Source organism: Hemitrygon akajei, chromosome 3 (genome assembly GCF_048418815.1).
Source record: "Hemitrygon akajei chromosome 3, sHemAka1.3, whole genome shotgun sequence".
Taxonomy (NCBI): domain Eukaryota; kingdom Metazoa; phylum Chordata; class Chondrichthyes; order Myliobatiformes; family Dasyatidae; genus Hemitrygon; species Hemitrygon akajei.
Genome location: NC_133126.1, coordinates 130,261,662 through 130,284,482, shown reverse-complemented (window position 1 = coordinate 130,284,482; position 22,821 = coordinate 130,261,662). Strand labels below are relative to the sequence as shown.

Sequence of the window (22,821 nt, the reverse complement as noted above, 5' to 3'; positions counted from 1 at the left end):
TGCCAATGCTGGGATCTGAAAGAACAAATAACTCAAACTCACTGGGTCGAGCAGCATCTGTGGGATGGAGGGAAGAGATTGTCAATGTTGACTTCATCAGGGGTTGTGCAGGGTTTGACCCAAAACATCGATAATCCCTGCCCACTCCCCCTTCCCACCCACAGGTCCTGTTGATCCATGGAGTTCCTCCAGCAGGTGGCTCGCTTTAGCGATGCTGTTTGGATAAATATTGGTTGGGTCATCAGAAAAGACTCCTTGTTCTCCAAAACTGTCCACGTGAGAGATAATGTTTAAAATTAGCTGATAAATATTTCAGCCAAGAAATAAAACTTGTATCCTATTGAGCTGGAATCTCAACTTGGACTTCAAAGTTCAAAGTAAGTTTTATTATCAAAGTACATATGTCACCATAAACAACCCTGAGATTCATTTTTGTGTGGGCATACTCAGCAAATCTATAGAATAGTAATTATAACAGGATCAATGAAAGATCAAGCAGATTGCAAATGATGGTTAAAAACTATGCAAACCTAAATAAATATCAATAAATAATGAAAACATGAGATAAAGAGAGCTTGAAAGTGAGATCATAGATTGTTGGAACATTCAATGATGGGCAAGTGAGTGTAGTTATAACCTGATGGTGCGGGTCTTGAAACTCTCGTACCTGCTACAGGATGGCAGCAGTGAGAAGAGAACGTGACCTGGGTGGTAGGGGTCTCTGATGATGGATGTTACTTTCCTACGACAGCGTTTCATGTAAACGTACTCAACAGTTGGGAGGGCTTTACCTGTGATATACTGGGCTGAATTCACTATTTTTGTAGGATTTTCTGTTCAAAGGCATTGGTGTTTCCATACCAGCCTGTGATGCAGCCAGTCAATACACTCTCCTCTACACATCTATAGAAGCTCGTCAGAGTCTTGGACGTCACGCCCAGTCTCTGCAAGCACAAGAAAGTAGAGACGCTACCGTGCTTGCTTTGCAATTGCACTTGCACACTGGGTCTAGGACAGGTCTTCTGAAGTAGTAACACCCAGGAATTTAAAGTTGCTAACCTTCTCCACCTCTGATCCTCCGATGAGAACTGGTTCATAGACTTCAAATGCAGTATCAGCATCTATTGTTCAAATAGATAGCTATGAATGTTTCTTAATGGTTCTGTTACATAGTAATGAATTAAAGAACTGGCCTTGTGTGCTGATATCTGGTCTTTACTAATGATACACTTTTCATGTTTTGTTATTGAGTCCCATGGCTAAAGAAAAACCTTGCATATTATGACACAGGAAGCCATTCCAACTAGATCATTTTCCTTGCATAGCTATCCAATTTTCACTCTTTATTTCCCTCTCCTCCCACAATCTATTCTCTCGCGTATGGCCATCAACTCCCCTGTGACTCATTTATCACTTACCTCCACTGAAAGGTAATTTGCTGATTTATCACCATATGGGAGGCAACCATAGCACTGGGGAGATGCATGTGACCACACAGAAAACCCAGGATCGAACCTGGGTGTCTGGAACAACTGCACTTCTGTGCTAACTGAGTTTATCTTCCTGCAGTTGCCTTTAATATGAGCTACTGCTCTGCCTGGCCTCAATGTTCCCACTTGCCACTGTCTGTGGAATTTAACTGAGGGGGCAGGGAGGTAGATGTTTCAGGAGCACACAGCATGGTTTGTCAGTGGTACACCCTTTCAGCGGAAACTGAGTGAGGGGAATATATCCTCAAGTAAAGGACTGTTGTTCCCTGCAGATCATTATTGGTAAAAGTTCAAATTCTGTCAAGGGAAAACACTGAATTTTGCATGTCCGTATGAGGTTGGAAGGAGAGTGTGAGAAATGACTGAAGGTGGAGGAAGAGATGTGAGCTTTCTGGAAAGTTGTTAGCTTTGTCCTGCCTGATCAGTTGGCTCCAGATTCCATGGGAATCCAATTGGCCGTTGTCGCCCTGCTGTGGATCTTTGCTTGCATAAAACCTGAAAGAAGTTTGGTTGGGTGGGGGAAGTTGGAAAGCAGGAGGAAGAGGAATGGAAATAAAATAAATATATAGCAACTGTCACCGGGTGCTGAGGAATGACTTTGTACTGTGATTCCACTCAGTGGAGGGACAAGCACTGCAGCCCTTTGTCATGTTCATTGGAAAAGCCTTTCTTGTGGCTGGTAACTATTATTTCTGTTCAGCTCAGCACAGGTGGAAGTGATGGACTCTTGAAGAGAAATACTGCTGTTTGTGAATACATGACGACCATTGCACACTTCACTGTTCAATGATCAGCAGCTCTTTGTGCATCTCGAATTTGGTCATGACTGCATTAAAAGATGAGGAAGGGCAGCTGCTGCTAAGGACAACGTTTATATGGTTACATTTGCTGCCCTGTGACACAAGTACAAGTATTACGGTTTTCCCTGAAGTGAAGCAAGCTGAAGGGTGACTTTCCAGTGGCTTAGGAAATCATACAGGACACAGATAAGGTGGATAGTAATAGTCTTTTCCCCTGTGGCATAGGAATCTAAAGCTGGAGGGCATGGGTTTAAGTTGATAGGGGAAAGATTTAAGGGGGACCTAAGGGATTAAACAATATTTAAAAGATGCTCATATGTTCGTGCATAAGTAATGTTTTGGAGAGATACGGGCCAAATAAAGGCACATGGGACTAGCTCAGGAATATATTTCACCAGCATGGAGGAGTTGGGTTGAAGAACCTGTTTTCATGCTGTGTAATTCTTTGAATCTGTAATTTCATAGGCATAGCTTACGTGACCACCAGTAATCCAGCTACTTTATCAGCCCCTCTCACCACCCAGAAATTATTACAGGTTGTGAATATCCTGTACATTCACAGTGAGTCGTACAGTACTCTGCCTTACTTGTTGCACTGTGTACTCAGTGGTGCATTCCCCAGGGGATGGCCATAGTCCTGGATTTGCAATGCATTCACATTCCAGGCCCTGTGAACATTATCATATTATACAATAACTCCAGCCATGGAGTCTGAGACGTCACATGGAAATGTTCCTTCGATCCAATTTAGATTCTAAGTGAACCCCTATTTTATTCTTCCCACTTGCACATCAATTTCCTCCAGATTCTTCCAATCACCTTCACACTAAGGGTAATTTGCAGCGGCTAATTCACCTACGAACCCACTGCTTTGGGATGTGGAATGAAACTGGAGCACCTGGAGGAAACCCACACAGTCTCTGAGAATGTGCAAATGCCACACAGACAAAGGTCAAGGTTGAACCTGGGTCTTTGGTGCCGTGGGGCAGCGGATTATGAGCTGGACTACTGTGCTGCTGAGGAACAAAACATTCTGCCTCAGCTTTATTCCTCCACTTTAGTGCCAACTGCTTGTAACTAGCCTGAGTGAGTGATGATTCTTCTTGGCAAACTGCATTTGGGAGATGAGGTCCTTATGTCCTAGTTCAACACTTAGGTAAAGCCTCTGCTCACATGGATATTGGGGGAATTTTTTTTTTCTATTTTGCTCCTTACTTCACAAAATGACCTTGTTTCAGGGATTTTATGCCTATCCTGATGGACACTCAGTGGCCGCTTGATTAGGTAGACCTATATATCTTGTTAATGCAATTATCTAATCAGCCAATCATATGACAGTAACTCAATATGTAAAATCATGCAGACATGGTCAAGAGACTCATTTGTTGCTCAGACTAAGCATCAGATTAGAGAAGGAATGTGATATAACCATTTAACAATCACAGCACGGAAACAGGCCATTCCGGCCCTCCTAGTCCGTGCCGAACTCTTAATCTCACCTAGTCCCACCTACCCGCACTCAGCCCATAACCCTCCACTCCTTTCCTGTCCATATACCTATTCAATTTTACCTTAAATGACACAACTGAACTGGCCTCTACTACTTCTACAGGAAGCTCATTCCACACAGCTATCACTCTCTGAGTAAAGAAATACCCCCTCGTGTTTCCCTTAAACTTTTGCCCCCTAACTCTCAAATCATGTCCTCTCATTTGAATCTCCCCTACTCTCAATGGAAACAGCCTATTCATGTCAACTCTATCTATCCCTCTCAACATTTTAAATACCTCGATCAAATCCCCCCTCAACCTTCTACGCTCCAATGAATAGAGACCTAACTTGTTCAACCTTTCTCTGTAACTTAAGTGCTGAAACCCAGGTAACATCCTAGTAAATCGTCTCTGCACTCTCTCTAATTTATTGATATCTTTCCTATAATTCGGTGACCAGAACTAGCCTGAACATCAGGACATCATTCTCTAATCTGATGCTTAGTCTGAGCAACAAATGAGTCTCTTGACCATGTCTGCATGATTTTACATATTGAGTTACTGTCATATGATTGGCTGATTAGATAATTGCATTAACAAGATATATAGGTCTACCTAATCAAGTGGCCACTGAGTGTCCATCAGGATAGGCATAAAATTCCTGAAACAAGGTCATTTTGTGAAGTAAGGAACAAAATAGAAATTCGGTGATCTAAGTGACTTTGACATTGGAATGATTCTGGTGCCAGATGGTATGGTTTGAGTATCTCTGAAACTGCTTTTCTCCAGGGATTTTCATGCAACGGTCTCTAAAGTTTACAGAGAAGGGTCCAAAAAACAAAATTAAAAAAACTATCCAGTGAGCGGCAGTTTTGTTGCGAAAACACCTTGTTAATGAGAGGTCAGAGTGGCTCATGTGGCTTACATAACACAGCACAATTCCCCAATGAATGAACAGGAAAATTGTTATCCAGCATCTAATGGGGTGAGGTTTGTGATTAATTATTGGTCTTCAGTATAAAATGCAGATCAGCTTCTTCCAGTTGCACACCATCCCTAGTTTAAAAATGCCCAACTTAGGAAACGACTACATAAGAACGAGATCCCATAGCATTATTAAATTCAAAAGTCTAGTGTATTTACATAGTTCATGCCTATGTACGTAGAACTGTTTTCCTGTCTCTCTCTATTTTCAATCATGATCTTTCTTATCCCTCTTGTGTGATTCTGTTGCTATTACAAAACTGTGGAGGTGTGGTCATCATATTGACAGATTTTTGTTTGACTTGTGCACAAAAATGAATTATGGCTGTCTGTAAAACTGAAACCCATTCATTATCTGGGATGGTCCAGAAACACACTTTGTTCTGTAAGACAGAGAAAATGTAATGTTGATTTCAAATGCATTTTTGAAAAAAAGTCAGGCTGCGGTTGATATATATTGTGCCAGGTAGTAGAAATCAGCCCATGTCCAACACTCAATATTAGAAGTGCTCTAAATTCTGATATATACTGTTTATTTAAGTGGCTCCCTTATGAATAGAAATATTGTATTTGATAAAAACCACAACTTTTGCTGTAATGTGTTTTCTTTTCACCTTCTGAAGACTGAATTAAGGACTGAATCAAAGTATTGAAAGAAATACTGAGTTGCTTGGGCCAGTGGCAGCAGATGTGCTCAGAGTGGGACTGGAACCATAAGAACTGCCAGTGTAGGTTTTCGTGGCCAGGTACAGATCAAACAGTCATGCTCGCCCATGCCACCCAGAAGATTACTTCAGTCTCATTCAGTGGTGCTACTTTCTTCTTTGCTCAGTGATCAATCACAGCAGTTTGATAGAGCTGGAGGTTTGGAATAGTTAGGAACGATGAGTGCCAAGGTTAATACAAAAAATAAACACGGACCTAGGGCTTCATTTAGCAGCTGTGTTAAGAGTGCGTTGTTGAGCTAAAAATGGAGGAGACGTTCCCGGGTAGATCGGTGATTCTGTTCAGTGACGTGGATCAGAAAGATCCAAGCATTCATTCTGGACTGATCCACCGTGCAGTAGCATTACAGTACCAATGATCCACGGCATAGTACACTTTACTGTACCAGTGACCCAGGTTCAATTCCCACTGCTGCCTGTACATCCTACCCGTGGCTGCATGGGTTTCCTCCAGGTGCTCCAGTTTCATCCCACAGTCCAAAGACCTACTGGTTGGTAGGTTAATTGGTCATTGTAAATAGTTCTATGAATAGGCTGGGATTAAATTGGATGTTGCTGGGCGGCATGTCTCAAAGGGCCAGAATGGCCTATTCTGCACTGTATCTCAAAAAATAAATCTAGAGTGATTGTGGAGGTGTTTTATAAGGAGTAGAAGATGAAGTCAGGATTTCAATTTCTGATCTTGCCAAAACTTCCCGAGTATAAAACATAACGAGCAACAAGCAAGATGCTGGAGGAGTTGCGAGATCAGGCAGCTTCAGTGAAGGAAAATGGACAGTCAACATTTTGGGTTGAGGCCCTTCATCATTCTAAAGGTCTTGCCAAAATGTCGATTGTCCATTTCCCTCCATTGGTGCTGAGCATCTGCAGTCTCTTGTCTCCTTCCTGGAACAGATCAGCTGGAAGTGAGCATTTATTCTTTACCCACCTTAGCCACCCAAGGAAAAACCTCAACAAGGAAGCAGGATGTTGATTTAAAAGGGCATTTCAGTCAAGAGTCTGCATTCTTCCAGTCCTGAAGGCACTGGCAGTCGTTAGGAGTCGGATCTGTAACAGCAGAACCCCTGTCAACTAATCAGATCGCTTCAGTTGAAGAGAGAGAGGGAGAAAGAGAGAGAGAGAGAGAGAGAGCGAACACGAACAAGTAAATGTGCTAGATTAATACTCATTCAGTCAGGATCTTTTTGCTCAGTTCAGATTTCTAATCTTCTCTGTATTTTGCTTTTGGATGCTTTAAAGTCCACTTCAGTGGTTTAATGCAATCTTCAATCTGGAACCTCTGATCGTACAAACTTCTTACATACACAATGAAGCATCAGACCAGATTTTTTTTAATATTGCAGTGGGATTTAAACGCACAGTGGTGAGCCTGCAGAAAACAATCTAATCCATATACACAATGTTCCTCCATTCACCTTGAAGATAAACATCAGAACTTCATTGATCAGATATCTGCAGCTATGCAACAGCAGGTTAGGAAATATCCTTTCACTTCTTGGGACTGAGTTTGAGTGAAAACTCAGATTGATTGAATTCTTTTCTCAGCTGCTAACAGCGGCTTTACAGATTACAAGTGAAATGAGTTCAGGCAGTTTCAATTCATTCCCCAATGAACACTCTATAGAAAATATTAATCCAACAGTAATTATCTCTAATTGGATGACTCTGTGCCTGTAAAGGACATCCTGCTGTGGAAAATGGAAATTCTTTGCTTAGGGCTGAATAACAGGTCTAGTTTTCTAAATGAATTTGACCTGCATTGTGACCCATAAGTTTTCAAACGTATTTATGAATATGTTTATAATATAACTGGAATGGCATCTTCTTTGCAGGACATGAAGTGGGTTCGGTCTTCATTCATTCCCTTTTTGAGTAATTGGGAGCCTTTGAATTTGGGACAGGTGTTCTAACTTTGAGCGGTCACACACCTCTCAAAGCAGGTGAAGCAGGCTGACTAAATGCTTAGCTCGACATTCAATGATGCCTGCTTGAGCCTTGGGAATCTTCTAATATGTTTAGCTAGAATGAGCAATTTGAGAGAGGATGCAAAAAAATAGAGTTTAAGATGAACGACTGTCCCTACATTTGAAGGGTCAGCTTTAGTTGGCACCCTTGATTCTGAGTGAGAAAATTAAAAGTTCAAGTTCCAGTTTGGTGCTTTGAAGGCAAAATCTAAGTTGATGCTTAATTGCAGTTCTAAGCAATGCTGTATTATCAGAGAGGAAGCTCTAAGTAAGGCCTTAAATCATTTGCCTCCACAAAATCCATGAATGCACTACATTCAGTCTCTGTCATTCCTTTGTGTTCATCAGATGTGTGGAGAGGGGGAGCTTGCTACACGGGCAACAACTTGCTCTCCATATTGTACTGCCCGGGCTTGTGTATCTAACGCAATGTCCGTGGTTGACTCTGACTGGCGGAGGCCTTACTGCAGAGTGGGAGCTGCTGCCTGAGCTTGTCCTTTAAGCAACATTGCTAAGCAGATTACTGATTACTTACACATCGCTGTTTGTGAGAGTGTGCCATATTGAAACTGACTATCATGTCGCTGCATTGGAACAGTGACTGTACTCAGTAATCCCACCCACCCCAAATATTCCCTCTTTTCCCTCGCAGATTGGGCAGAGGATACAAAAGCCTGAAAGCACGTATCACCAGGGTCATGGACGTTTTCTGTCCTGCTGTTCCAGACTATTGGATGCAATAAAATGGTCTCCTGACCTCACGATCTACATCATTATCATCTTGCTCCATTTTGTTCACCTGCACTGCACTTTCCTTGTACTGTGACACTCTATATTCTGCATTGTTTTACCTCAATGCCCACGTGTAATATATTGATCTGTATGGACAGCATGCAAACCAGTTTTTTTTTTACTTTACTGTGGTAACTATAGTAATGATAAAGCAATTTAGTAAAATGTTCTTGTGTCTGTGGTAGTGGAGGTCTTGTTTCATACCATAAAGCCAAAAAGCTTGTGCATGGAGATTGGCTGGTAGGTCACTGCATTTTCTGTATTGCATGTTTTAATTTCACTTGAAAACTCAATGCACTCCGAATTATCTTCTCCAGCCCTCTGTATGTCAAGCAACACACACAAAATGTTGGAGGAGCTCAGCATGATGGAAGTGGATTAAGCAGTCAACGTTTTGAGCCGAGACCCTTCTTCAAGTGTTGCCTGTCCCTGCTGCTCTCCTCCGGGCATTTTGTGGGTGTTCCTTTGGATTTTCAGCATCTGCAAACTTTCTTGTGTTTATGATTGTCACACCTCTGTGTTTACTGGATTATTATATGAAATGTCCTGGGTCTGCAGAGGCTTCTGATAATACGCAGGAAGTGCTTGGATACTCTGCTGGAAGTTTTGATAACGATTGGTTGATGCAAAGTATGGGTAACTCCTAAAGAACTGGGGTTCATCATCACTGAAAAGGAGGCTGCCTGACCAAAGGGCCACTCGCTCTGCCTGCTGAAATTTGGCAGTAATGTACTTGTGGAGTATTACCCCAATTTGCCCTTTGCCCTCAGTAGTAAACCTCACACTTCCTTACCACTTTGCTAATTTTCCTATCTCCATTTTGTCTGCCAACCTGCAAGTGCGTTTGAAGGAAAGGCTTTTCTGTGTGTAAAGCCTGTTCAGCGTTGTGCACAATGCCCTGGGCTTGTATTTCGTTGTTTTACCATTTGGATCATGGAGGAATGATTATGCAATGGGCCATATGGAGTTTGAATAATGTAGACTAAAATGTTAAATTAATGTCCTGGAGCTCCATATGTTTATCTGACGGGAGGTTTAGAAGAAACTGCAGAACATTGGGATTAATGGGAAATCTAAATTTCTTTTGGATATGGCCTGTGAGGAATGTTTCCCCTGATGTAAAGCAGCAGGCAAAATACATTAAAGGTAAAACAAAAGGCTTCTGGAAATCTAAACAAAATAGCTTTAAAAGATTCATTTATTCAATTTTTTATTCAACTATTTTGCAATGTTTTCACATCTGGTTCTTCCTTTCTTTCCATTCTTAATTCGCTAAAGCTGGTAGCTGTCCAATAAAGTTAAAATGAGAGGGAAAGGAAATGTGTGTTAAATTGAAAAAAATTTTAAAAAAATATTCGTAAGATGATACACAGAAAATAGGAGATATTCAAACAAAAGGCAATTGGAATACAAAGGAAATCTTTCTCAGGAAAAGAACAGATTGTTTTAATGGAAGTATTGGTAATGAACTTGTATATATGCTGAAAAGTTTAACTGCATAGCTTGAGATTTTCCTGCACTGATTAAATTCTGAACCCAGTTACATTCTTTGTATGCGTGGATACCTTCTACAACATTGACACTGAGTCATGAAGGATGTAGGGACTTAAACAAAGAAGCAGGCTCCTGCTTTGCTAAAAGAGGACTACCAGTTTGTGCTCCTCCTTAGCTCACCTAGCTGGCTGATGGCTTAGTGGCATCGGCACAAGACTTCGTGGCGAATGATCCCAGGTTTGAATCTGTCCGGCTCCTTGCACGATTTCCATCCATGCTGGATTGAGCATTGAGCAGCGTTTTTTTTTAAAAAAAACACCAACTGACAGATGTGAAGGAAATGGCAAAAAAATGTACCCATTGTGTGACGAGGCACAAAAAGGAACAACAATTAGCTTGCCTCGCATTCTTTTCCCCAACCGCCCTTCCCACGTTCTCCCAACCAGTGATGGATGATCTGAGAGGACTCTGTATGCTTTGGGTTTTGCATACATAATGACCTGAGCTGCTGATTATTTTAGTCCCCTCAATGTTTTGGATCTTTTGTGCCTCACACCGAGCTGGCATTGGTCCTTTGGTCTTCTTCTGCTTCCATCCTTCACCTCCCAGCTTCTGGCACTATTTCCAGTTTCCCTTCCCCACCTGCTTATCAGCCGCCTTCATCAGGATCCACCTAATGCCTGCTCGGTGTTGTTCCACCACTTCCCTCTAGCATTCTATACTGGCTGTCTTTCCTCTATCTTTCAGTCCAGTCTTCGGCCAAAACAATCAACTGTCATTTCGCTCCATAGACGTTGCTCAACCCCCAAGTTCCTGCATCAGTTTGTGTGTTGCAGTAGGTCCTACTCTTTCCCCGGCTCCCTCCAAAAAAATGACCCTTCAACTCCTAACACAGCACTTCTTCAATACAAGAAATTGTGCTGAAGCATTTCTAATCATTAGCTCTGTAACACAGAAGATACTACTATAGAAGCTTTCACATTGTGATATTGCTGAATCTGCGGTGTGCTAAGATTTCTATTGGGTTGGTGTTCTACATTGGAATCCACAGAATGGACGCCATGGCAACATGGTGATTAGCATGACGCTATTACATGTCGGGTCATCAGAGTTCATCCTGGCATCCTCTCTAAGGAGTCTTTGCATGTCCTCCCTGTGGAAGGTGTAGGTTTTCCCCAGATCCCCCGGTTTCCTCCCACAGTCCAAAGACTGGTTAGATTGGATAACACATTTCACTCAGTGCTGAGTGTCATTCACATGGATGCTACCTCCACCATACTATACCTTCCTGATGTGCAGCCATTAGATTTATACCACACGTACTACTTAGTGTTGAGGCCAAGGAGTTCCACTTTAGTCTCATCCAACCACAAGAAATTCTTCCACATCTTTACAGTACCTTTGTGGTAAACCATGTATACCTGTCTGGACACGCCCCTCTGCTGACTGCTCCTGTGGCTCCTCCCACAGACCCCTGGATAAAGGTGATTGTGTCACTGCTCCTCCCAAAGTCCAGGGCAGTCATCCGGCATGGACGTGCTCCGTTTTACTGCTAATAAAAGCCTTTCAGTATTTACTCTACATCCAGTCTTTTGGAGTTATTGATAGTGCATCAACCTTCTAAGTGATGCTTCACAAAGTCTATGGGCAAGGTTGTGCTTTTTTTTTCCAGCCAGGGTTTCTTCCTTGCCACTCTTCCATAAGTACCCTTTTTGTGCAAGCCATTAATTTCATCTCTAGTTGCAGCCGCTGACTTCTGCAGCTTTTTCAGAGTGACCGTTGGTGTCACAGCAACCTCTCTTACAAGTGCTGCTCTTCCCTGGTGACTAAGTTTAGTGTGGTGGCCTGACCTAGGCAGTGTGGCCGTGGTTTCATATCTCCTCCACTCAGTGAGCTCCAAGGTATGTCAGTGCCTTTGAGATAGTCTTTGTACCATTCCCAAGATTTGTGCTCCTGTATTATCTGGCCCTGATTTGTCTTGAACGTTCTTTTGTCTTCATTTTGGTTTGATGTGATGACAGTCTACCGTATTGTTGGACCTTATAGACAGAGGGGGTATTTATTCATTGAAAATGGATGATTCTCTAATTTTCTACAACAAATTGTGTGACTTGGTCAAGTAACAAAAAGTATTGCATCTGAGGAAAGTTAGCATTGTAATTACAAAGAGGATGAATATAATCTCCAGTCTCAATTTTGGTTTTTAATACTTCTTAAATTGTTGACAGAGTTTAGCTTTTTTTTCATTTCACATGATGCACAATGTTTTGTAGATTAGCTTGAAAATCCTACTTCAATGGATTTTAAATCAGGGAAAATGAGGCAGTAAAATGTGAAAATAGTTGTGGGGGCTGAATACTTTTTCTAGGCATTGTAATTGCATTGAGCAATTTTTATAATGTGTTGCTATAAAAATAATTGCTGACTTTTGTAGATTTAGCTGCCTGTATTGTGTAAACAAATTTGTCAGGCACTATATGTTAGATCCCACCTGACTGCTTACCTGCATAGCCCGATTTAGAAAAAAATACAGATGTTTACAGGCAGAAGCTCTTGTTTAAAGTGTTCAAGTGTTTTATCTAATAGATTCTCCTCTACGTAAGTGGTGTGTCCATTATATACTCTATAGTGAAGCTTATCCAGTCTATTTGCATTGATATAATTGTTTTAGCATTGATAACGTACTGTTTAAAATGAGAAAACATTCACTTGTCGGTTTAAAAACTACTGTGGACAGATACACTTGGAGAAACTGCTTCAAATTTCAAAGTTGAAATTTATTGTTGAAGTATGTATAGTATATAGGCATCCATTAGTCTCGAGAGACCATGGATTTGCACCTGGAAAGTTTCCAGGGCGCAGGCCTGGACAGGGTTGTATGGGAGACTGGCAGTTGGCCATGCCACCGATGTTGTCTAAGGGAAGGGCAAGAGCTGATACAGCTTGGCACCGGTGTCATCGCAGAGTAATGTGTGGTTAAGTGCCTTGCTCAAGGACACAACGCGCCACCTTAGCTGAAGCTCGAACTAGTGACCTTCAGATCACTAGACAAACGTCTTAACCACTTGGCCACATGCCAACACACTGTTGAAGAATGTATACCATATACAACCTTGCGATTCTTTGTGTTGGCACTCAAAACAAAAAGAAATATAACAGAATTCACGAAAAAACACGAGCACCACAAATCCAAATTGAAAAAGAGGACAAATCACACAAAAAGTAAGAAAGAAATAAGCATGGAATATGAACTGCAGAGTCCCCGAAAATGTGTCAGTGCAGAGGTGAGTGAGGCCTGCCTAGAAGCCTGATAGCTGCAGGGCAATGACTGCTCCCCAACTCGGTGCATGGCACCCAAGAACTCTGCACCTCACACCTGGCAGCAGCAAGGAGAGAGGGAGGCCAGTCATACACAAGCAGACAGCATTGTATACCTGTTCGTTCTCCGCTCTTATCCTTGACGATTTTAATCTTGCTTGATGTTTGGAGTATTGGGGTCAATCATGGGTTCGTCTTGCACTATTAGGCCTTGATGCAACGTCGCCACCACAGCTATACCTACACTCCTGAGAGACTATTTTGCTGAATCCCCCAGGAGATTTTAGAAGTGCCAGATCATTTAGTCAGTTCAGAAGTACATCTTCAAAAGGGAAATTACAGGCTGCAGACTGTGGCGATCACAGTTTAGGAATAGTATATAGACCAGAGAAGTTTTGTGAGCTGTCTGCAAAATGTCACCATTATACTTGCAGAATAGTGTTGCAAAGAAGGAGAAAGTCCTGAGCTGGAACAAGTAAGGTTGTGAGTGGTGGTACAAAGCAAGAAAATAGGTGAGTAGGAAATGCGATGGTATTGAGTTTGAAGTTCTGAACTCAAATCTCAGGCCTACCTGATTAGATAGCTATGTGTATCTTCACTAAAGGGAAGTTATACTGTAACCTCCTACTCTTCAAAGGGTAATTCACTTCCCTGTTTATTCTCTACCGTGAGTTTAGCTACTAATAACCGGTATTTGAGCAGTGGATTCCCCTCCCTACTTGGGAGGAGCTACTTCTCGCTAGCGAAGTAGTTTAAACACAATTCACTTTAGTGATACACGTTTGAATTTAGATAAAGTCCTTAGAAGGCATTTAAAACTTAGAGGATTCCTATCTTATCAAAGGTTTCCAAATTAAAAATCAGCTCTTCTTTATCATTCCTTGATCATTCCTTTTTTTTGTAATTTATTTTTTGTTGAAGTTCATTATCAAACAAGCATTTCCATAAGATGTATTTCAGACATTGTACATATATATCATATAGTCATATTTGCCACAAATCTCCACATAATATTTATCTGAGGTATACACTTATAGAAAAGAGAGGAAAGAAAGAACAAGCAAAAGAAGAAATCTATGTACAAGTAGGGAGTGATCTTTTTTTTTACAACTTATTGATTTGTGAGAATAAAATCAGGCCTATGAGGCATTATGTAGTTAAACCATTTTTCCCAGTATGAATCAAATTGTTCCAACTTATGATTAACAGATGCAGTTATCTTCTCCATTTTGTAAATGTCCATTGTAATTTCCATCCGTGCATTTAAAGTTGGGCTCCCCTGTGATAGCCATCTCCTGGTAAGAGTCTTTTTACCAGTCACCAGCAGTATATTCATTAAATATTTATCTCTTTTCAACCATTCTTGAGGTATAGACCCTCAATTTGTGGTCTTACTTTCTAAGGGTATTTCACATTTAAAGATGCCTTGTAGGGCATTGTATATCCCACTCCAATGGTCTTTGATAACAGGACATTCCCAGAAAATACAATGGTTTGCATTTTGATTTCCATAATTTCTCCAGCAAACAGGGAGGTTACTATCATCATGGGATTTCTGAGAGGGTGTAATAAAATATCTTATCAAGTTTTTCTTTCCAAACTCCCTCCATTTCTGTGAACTGGTGCACTTCCATTGATACCTCCATATTATTGTCCATTCTTCCTCAGATATAATTATCCCTCCTTCCTTCTCCCAGTTTGTTTTAATATATGAAGTTGAATGTGTTTTAAGAAATGACAAACCCTTATACACGCTTGAAATGATTCCAGTACTGTTATCTGAATTATACGCTTGTCTAAGTAGCTCTATCAAACATGTACTTGCCTTGGTTACATTTTTAACCCTCCTATTAACATACTGTCGCATCTGTAAATACCAATAAAAGTCTTGTTTTTCTAATAAGTGTTTCTCTTTAAGCATTTCAAAACTGAACAGTGTTCCTTCTTTCATTATATTGCAAAGAACTGTTATTCCTTTAGCTGTCCTGTCCTTAAATCTAGCATCCAGTCTATCTGGCGTAAAATCCAAGTCATATGCACACCATTTAAGAATTGCAATATCTCCCTCTAGTTTATATTCTTTTATCATAGTTTTGCATATCCTTGACTATTCCTAACAACCCTTTTTTCTCTCTTACATTTTTTTTTGCTACTTTGTCACTCCACAAAGATAGTCTAAAAGTTTTTGGGGACCGAGATCCCAGACACCCAAAATGAATACTGTTGGAGCTGACTCTTGAGTACACAGATATCCCAACTATTGATAGATCGGCTGTTTGACGTGCTAAGTGATAGTATCAGTCTGGCCTGCAAGCTTCCCTGGTCTAAATAAGTTAGCCAGTGTTGTTTGGTTTGATGCAGGCCCAATTAACATTATTTAAACAGCCAAACCCATACTGTGAGTCAGTAGCCTGTGGTCTACTGACCGTGCTGTCTGTTTACAAAGCTGTCCTTTTAGCTTCGGACTGTTTATTGCTTATAATTTACATTAAGAACTGAAGACTGGTTCCTGCTTATGACAAGAAGCTGAGCAATGAATATTGCTTGGAGGTTTAACTTATTCAGAAACAAGTCTCTGATCCCTGGAAGGGTCAGCTGCAGTGCTAGAAAGCTGAGCTTGGCAAAAAGATTCCTCTGCCCTGGACAGTGAATATCCGCAGCAGCAACACACACAAAATGCTGGAGGAACTCAGCAGGCCAGACAGCATCACAGAAGATTGTTTTGTTTTAAGGGAAGCAGTGCTGTTCAAGTATTGAGAGTACTTCAGATGAACCTGTAGGTTTATGTCTGTGCATCACTCATATGAATATTATTCAGTTGTTTGCTGCCAATAATCTGACGGCAGAGAGAGATTTTATAAGGTTGTTCCATTACCTGTACATTGTCAGTCATTGGATTTATCCGCACTTCATTATTAGCACACCTGATTTCTAAAATTTACCTTTTTTTTGGCAGGGCTGGTGGGAGGGGCATGGTTGAAACTGAATATTTCAACTAAGTACTATGTAGATCAAGCACATTTCTCTGTCTCAAAATTCAAGACTGGCAAAGGAATTATCTTGAATTGAGCTATGAGGTGTAAAGTTAAAGGTAGTGTGGATATATGTTTGTTCATTACACCACTGTGAATGCTGAGCCTATTATCCTCAATACCGAATATTCTGGGCCAGAAACCTCTGATGAATTTCCACAACTGTTCACTTTCTTTGTCCTGTTAAATCATTCCCTTTTCCAAATGCAGTGGCAAGAATTATTTGTTGAATGGCTAAATTTAAGGGAATGAAGTTAATGGGGTGGGAAGGAATTATGTCATTTTTATGGTATGGATTTCATAACTCATTTCATCCTTTCCAATTCAATGTGTTCTTTTATCTTGGTAACAAGTGAGAATATTTCCATCATAACTTCGCTGTTATTGTAGTAAAATAGTGGAGTAATGTAATCTCTTGAAAGTCAGACCACTGACTAGCTGGTAATTTGTTTAAGCTTAGATGGAGGAAGTCATCTTGGTCTTAGTGAATAATGAAAGCCCTGTGGGTATGAAGTACAGGTGTACAATGTGCTAACTCACCATTGTGTGTCTGCACCAGGTATCACTGCCCAGCTCAGACACATTTATCACTGTGTGGCCAAGCAATGTGTCAACTAAACGGTTATTCACAGGAGTATTTTAACAAAAGCTTCTTTCTTGTGTTGAACTAAAATTTAGTATTATTGCATTACACCACACTTAGCCATTATATTTTAATGGCAAGTGGTGTAACCACATAAAAATGTGGTTTAAGTGAACACTAGAAATTTTGAATAGTTCGTGCTATTTTATTATTGACCTCAAAAGTTCATAGTACTGGAACTTCTGTTACTCAGACCTTTTAGGAAACTCATTTTTACACCAAGTAAATCATTTGGACAGGAATAAATGCTTTGATCAAAATTTTCTGTGGACTAGATGGACCTTTTTATGGTTTACATTATCTTTACCTCCTCTCCCACACACCCCCTCACTTTCCCCAGGGATCACTCCCTTTCTGATTCTATTGTCCATTTATCCCTCCCCACTACCCCCCCCCCCCCCGTTACTTATCCCTGCAAGTAGTTAAAGTGCTACACCTCCTCCCTCACCTCCATTCAGAGTCCAAGCAGTCCTTCCAGGTGAGGCAGCACTTCACCTGTGAATCTGCTTGGCTTGTCTGTTGTGTCTGGGGCCCCGGATGTGGCCTCCTCTAGATTGGTGAGACCTGTCTTAAATTCGGGGACCGCTTCATCGAGCACCTCTGCTCCATTTGCCACAAGTGGGACTTCCTGGTGACCCAAACATTTTCATTTTGATTCCTATTCCGACATGTTGGTCTAGGGCCTCCTCTTGTGCTATGATGAGACCACCATCAGGGTGGAGGAACCACACCTTGTATTCCGTCTGTGTAGCCTCCAACCTGGTGGTTTGAATATTAATTTCTCCTTCCGGTAAATAAATTCCACCCCAGTCCCCACCCCTGCACCCTTCCTGTATTTCCCACCCTAACCTTTTGCTTCTTCTCACCTGCTTGTTTCTTCCACCTGTGTCCCTTTTCTCCTCTCCTATCAGATTCCTTTCTCTCAGTGCTTTACCTTTCCTACGCACCTGGATTTACCTATCACCTTCCAGCTAGCTTCCTTCCTCTTTCTACCCCCCACCCCCACCCAACTTTTTACTCTGGCATCTTCCCCCTTCCTTCTCAGTCCTGAAGAAGGGTCTTGGCCTGAAAGGTCAACTGTTAATTCATTTCCATGGTTGCTGCCTGACCTACTAAGTTCCTCTAGCATTCGTTGCTTTGGATTTCCAGCATCTGCAAGCCTTCTCGGGTTTCTGAACTTTTTATTATTGCAAAGCAATGTCTGTGCTTGTATGTACTTGGGTTAACAATTTTGAGTGCTGGGCTTCCTATAGACGTGCTCAGTGTTGGAGGGATCTAACCATGTGTGACAATGCTTGAATCACGTACTGTCAGCATACATTAATAAGTCTGAATGCTTCTTTTTCGTCCTATCCAGGTTTGGGCTGATCTAAAGCTAAAGACCCTGGGGAATTTATGCTTATTATATTTTGCAGCAGTTCAACTTTAAAGTTGGTAGATTAATTCTAAATGGAGATATTGCCAATAACGTGGATTTCTTTTGTATATATTTTACTACTGGCTGTAATAAAGCAGTGTTCTGTCCTCTCAGATTTAAGTTTTGCATTTTGTTCAACCACGGACAGACTGCTGTGGTTTAATAAAGCATTGACCCCAGCATGTTTAACTAATGAGCCAGGCTATTTGGTCATATGCAGTTTAATGCTAATAATAGGTCTTAGTGCTGTGACCAAACAGTTTAACCTGCAACAATGTTTGGAACGAAAAATGCCAATTCATTTTTTTTCAGATCTATTGAGCATGATTGCTGATAATGAAATTCATATTAAAGATCAAATCAAATGTTGGGTCAACATCTCCATTTGTTTCCTAAAAATACTTACTTTGTGTTAATGCAGTACCAGTAGAGTTTGCAAGGGTTCAGCTCAGCCTGAAACTAGGTGATGATAAGAAAATGGTATTTAGGGCTGTGTGGTTACAAATGGATTTTGTGAGGTATATCTGCTGAACAACACACCATCTCCTGCTGATTACATGACTTGCTCTGCTTGTTTATGGTGTGTTTTTTAAAAAAATAATAACCAAATAGTCACAGAATCCAGCAACCCCAATTCCAAAATCAAGTTGATGACCTGTTTTGTTATCTTGTTGTTATACATCATCCTAGCAAAATTAGTAGAGCTTGTTAATCACAGAACTGTTTGAACTCAAGAACAAGAGCCATACAACATGAAAGCAGGCTCCTCAGTACAACTGGTTTATGATGACCAAGGTGCCCAAGTAAAGTAGTCCCATTTGACCCATGCTTGGTCCATATCCTTTCAAACCTTGCCTGTTCATGTGTCTGTCCAAGTGTCATTTAAATGTTGTTATTTGATCTGCCTCAAACACTTCCTCGAGCAGCTGATTTCATGTACATACCTGTGTATAAGAAAAGTTGCAACTCATTTTTATAAATGCACCAGATGAGGAAGTGGAAGGGTGGGTTAGTAAGTTTGCAGATGACATGAAGGTTGGTAGTATTGTGGATAGTGTAGAAAGGCATCATAAGTTACAACAGACCATTGATAGGATGCAGAGCTGGGCTGAGAAATGGCAGATGGAGTTCAATCGGGAGAAGTGTGAAGTGATACACTTTGGAAGGTTGAACTTCAAAGTAGAGTACAAGGGTAATAAGAGGATTCTTAGCAGTGTGGAGGAACAGGGATTTTGGGATGCACATCAATAGGTTTCTCAAAGTTTCTGTGCAACTGCGATAGAGTAGTTCAGAATGTGTGCCCTTCATTAGTTGGGGGACTGAGTTCAAGAGTTGTTGCTCTCAAAAGAGGGGAAAAAGATTCTGGTTAGACTGCAGTTGGAGTATTGTGTTCAGTTCTGTTCACCCCATTTCAGGAAGGATGTGGAATCGTTAGAGGGGGTGCAGAGGAAATTTACCAGGAGGCTTCCTCGACTAGAGAACTTGATTAATGAGGACAGGTTGAGTGAGCTGGGGCCTTTCTGGCTTTCTCTTTGGAGAAGAGGTGACTTGTTGGAAGTGTACAAGATGATAAGAAGCATAGAAGGAGAAGACAGCAAGCGTCTTCATCCTGGGCTGGCGATTGCTAATAAAAGAGGTGATTGGAGGAATGCATAGGGGAATGTCAGAGGTAGTTCTTTTGTCACACGGAGAGTGGTGAGTGTGTTAAGTGCCCTGCCAGGGATGGTGGTAGAGGCAGATACGTTAGGCAAATTTAAAGAGACTCTTAGATAGGCACATTGATGAAAGAAAAATGGAAGGCTATGTGGGCAGGAAATGTTAGATTGATCGTGGAGTAGGTTTAAAAGGTCGGCACAATATTGTGGGTTGAAGAGTCTGTGCTGTACTGTTCTGAGTTTAAGATTCCATTGAACTTTTCCACTCTCTCTTTTAGCAAATGCCTTCCAGTTCTTGATTAGTGATCCTTAGGGGAAATGGCTGTGTATGCACCCTCTGTCCCTCATGATATTATACACTTCTATAACATCCCCTCCCTCTCTTATGTTCAAAGGAAAAGTGCCTTCGCCTCTCCAACCATTCCCTATAACTCAATCACTTAACTCCCTCTAGCTAGAAATGCATTTATCTTGCTTAGAAACACTTGGAAATCCAAACAGTGTTCTAGACTCGAAACACAAAATGTGCAAATTCTGCTTATTTTTCAACAATAAGTTTATTGAAGATGAAATCAAAGGAATTTTCTCCTTGTCCCCACTAGTTCTGTCGTGAGTCTTTGGGAACTAACTTGTGATCTTCACTTAAAGATGGTGTTGTCACTAGGAAGAATTAAAGTTGTTTCTCTTTTTCACAGTTACGTTATTGGACTCGATGTCGGCTCCTGGAGACTTGGGCTGGGTGGCATATCCTCCTGAGGGGGTGAGTATAGTGCATGATTAAATTTTGAAGATGTAGTTCAGTAGAAGCAAAATCACCAAAATCAATTTCAAACAATCTCCAATCTACTATGAATTCTGATTCTTGAACCACAGGTAAATTAGAAATGGGTACCCCAGCATAATGCCTTTTGGAAAACAAACTTGTTTGTGATTGGAGCTGTTTAGTGCTCTCAATAGCTATGTAAGTTGCCAATTCAGATACTTCGGAACAGATTGTATTCCTTGCTATTGTGATAGTGATAGGATGTAATTTTATCCCTTTACAGTTGTGGAGAGGAATGAAATGGAGAAACCCATTCCTTCTTTCTACATTTACAAAGATTTATTAACAGAAATTTTCAGAGCAAGGGTTTGCAGTAAAATCCGAAGTTCTTTGAATGGGGCAATGTATTTAAGAAAATAGGACTGATACTGCTTCTTGAAACACTGCAGTTCTTTAGGTGAAAGTATGATTGCATTTTGTCCAAAGTGAAGCATTATGCAGTCACAAAAATTATTTGAATGCGATACTTTACATATAATGGCTAACATGCTTGTGTACCATCTGTAAGATGCACATCTGCTATTCGCTTGAGATCTCCAAAACTTAAGAGGTCTACCACTAAAAGTTAAGGGGAGCATGTGCATGGGAATACAATTGTCTGTATGTTCTGTCTAAAATATACACCTTCTTAATTTGGCAATAGTTCACCGTTCCTTCATTGCCACTACATATACATATAGTCACTCCCTACCCAACCCCATTGTAGGTGTACTTTCACTCAAAGAACCACAGTGTTTCAAGAAGCAGTCTCAGTCCTATCTTCTTAAGTGTTTCAAAGGTACATTTAATGTCAGAGAAATGTATACAACATACAGCCTGAAATGCTTTTTCTTCGCAACCATCCACGAAAACAGAGGAGTGCCCCAAAGAATGAATGCAGGTAAATGATAGAAACCCAAAGTCTCCCACGTGTAAGCAGCAGCAAGCAACAATCTTCCCTCCTCCCACCAGCAAAAAAAAGCATCGGCACCCATCACCAAGCACTCTAGCGTGTAGCAAAAGCAACAGCAAAGACACAGACTAACCCCAAAGACTACTCATTTACCTGGCATTTGACATACCACAGGCTCTCTCTCCCTCCCTAATAAGGGAGAAAGAAGTGTCTCTATTTCACAGCAAGAGAGGAGACATAACATTTCACGCACTCACCACTCTCTGAAGAAGAAAAAAAACTTACACCTAACATCACCTCTGTATCTACTCCCCAGCACCTTAAACCTGTGTCCTCCTGTGGCAACTATTTCAGCCCTGGGAAAAAGCCTCTGACTATCCACACGATCAATGCCTCTCATCATCTTGTAAACCTCTATCAGGTCACTTCTCATCCTTCGTCACTCCAAGGAGAAAAGGCTGAGTTCACTCAACCTGTTTTTATAAGGCATGCTCCCCAATCCAGGCAACATCCTTGTAAATCTCCTCTCCACCCTTTTTATGGCTTCCACATCTTCCTGTAGTGTGGCGACCAGAACTGAGCTCAGTACTCCAAGTGGGGTCTGACCAGAGTCCTATATAGCTGCAACATTACCTCTCGGCTCCTAAATTCAATTCCACAATTAATGAAGGCCAATACACTGTATGCCTTCTTAACCACAGAGTCAACCTGCACAGCTGCTTTGAGTGTCCTGTGGACTCGGACCCCAAAATCCCTCTGATCCTCTACACTGTCAAGAGTCTTACCATTAATAATATATTCTGCCATTATATTTGACCTACCAAAATGAACCACTTCACACTTATCTGGGTTGAACTCCATCTGCCACTTCTCAGCCCAGTTTTGCATCCTATCAATGTCTCGCTGTAACCTCTGACAGCCTTCTACACCATCCGGAACACCACCAACCTTTGTGTTATCAGCAAGCTTACTACCACATCTCTCCACTTCCTCATCCAGGTCATTTATAAAAACCACAAAGAGCAAGGGTCCCAGAACAGATCCCTGACATACACCACTGGTCACCGACCTCCATGCAGAATATGACCTGTCTACAACCACTCCTTACCTTCTGTGGGCAAGCCAGTTCTTGATCCACAAAGCAATGTTTCCTTGGATCCTATGACTCCTTACTTTCTCAATAAGTCTTGCATGGGATATCTTATCAAATTCCTTACTGAAATCCATATACACTACATCTACTGCTCTTCCTTCATCAATGTGTTTAGTCACATCCTCAGAAAAATTCAATCAGGCTCATAA

General features: G+C 41.2%; 1 protein-coding gene across 2 annotated transcripts in view; it reads left to right on the top strand.

The window, feature by feature from the left end:
- epha4b (eph receptor A4b) overlaps positions 1 to 22,821 on the top strand; it is a 361,017-nt gene that overhangs the window by 3,024 nt on the left and 335,172 nt on the right. For both annotated transcript variants that reach the window (XM_073040810.1, XM_073040809.1), the window contains exon 2: positions 20,500 to 20,564. In XM_073040810.1, the coding sequence (XP_072896911.1) occupies positions 20,500 to 20,564 (65 nt within the window). The remainder of the gene's footprint in view (positions 1 to 20,499; positions 20,565 to 22,821) is intronic.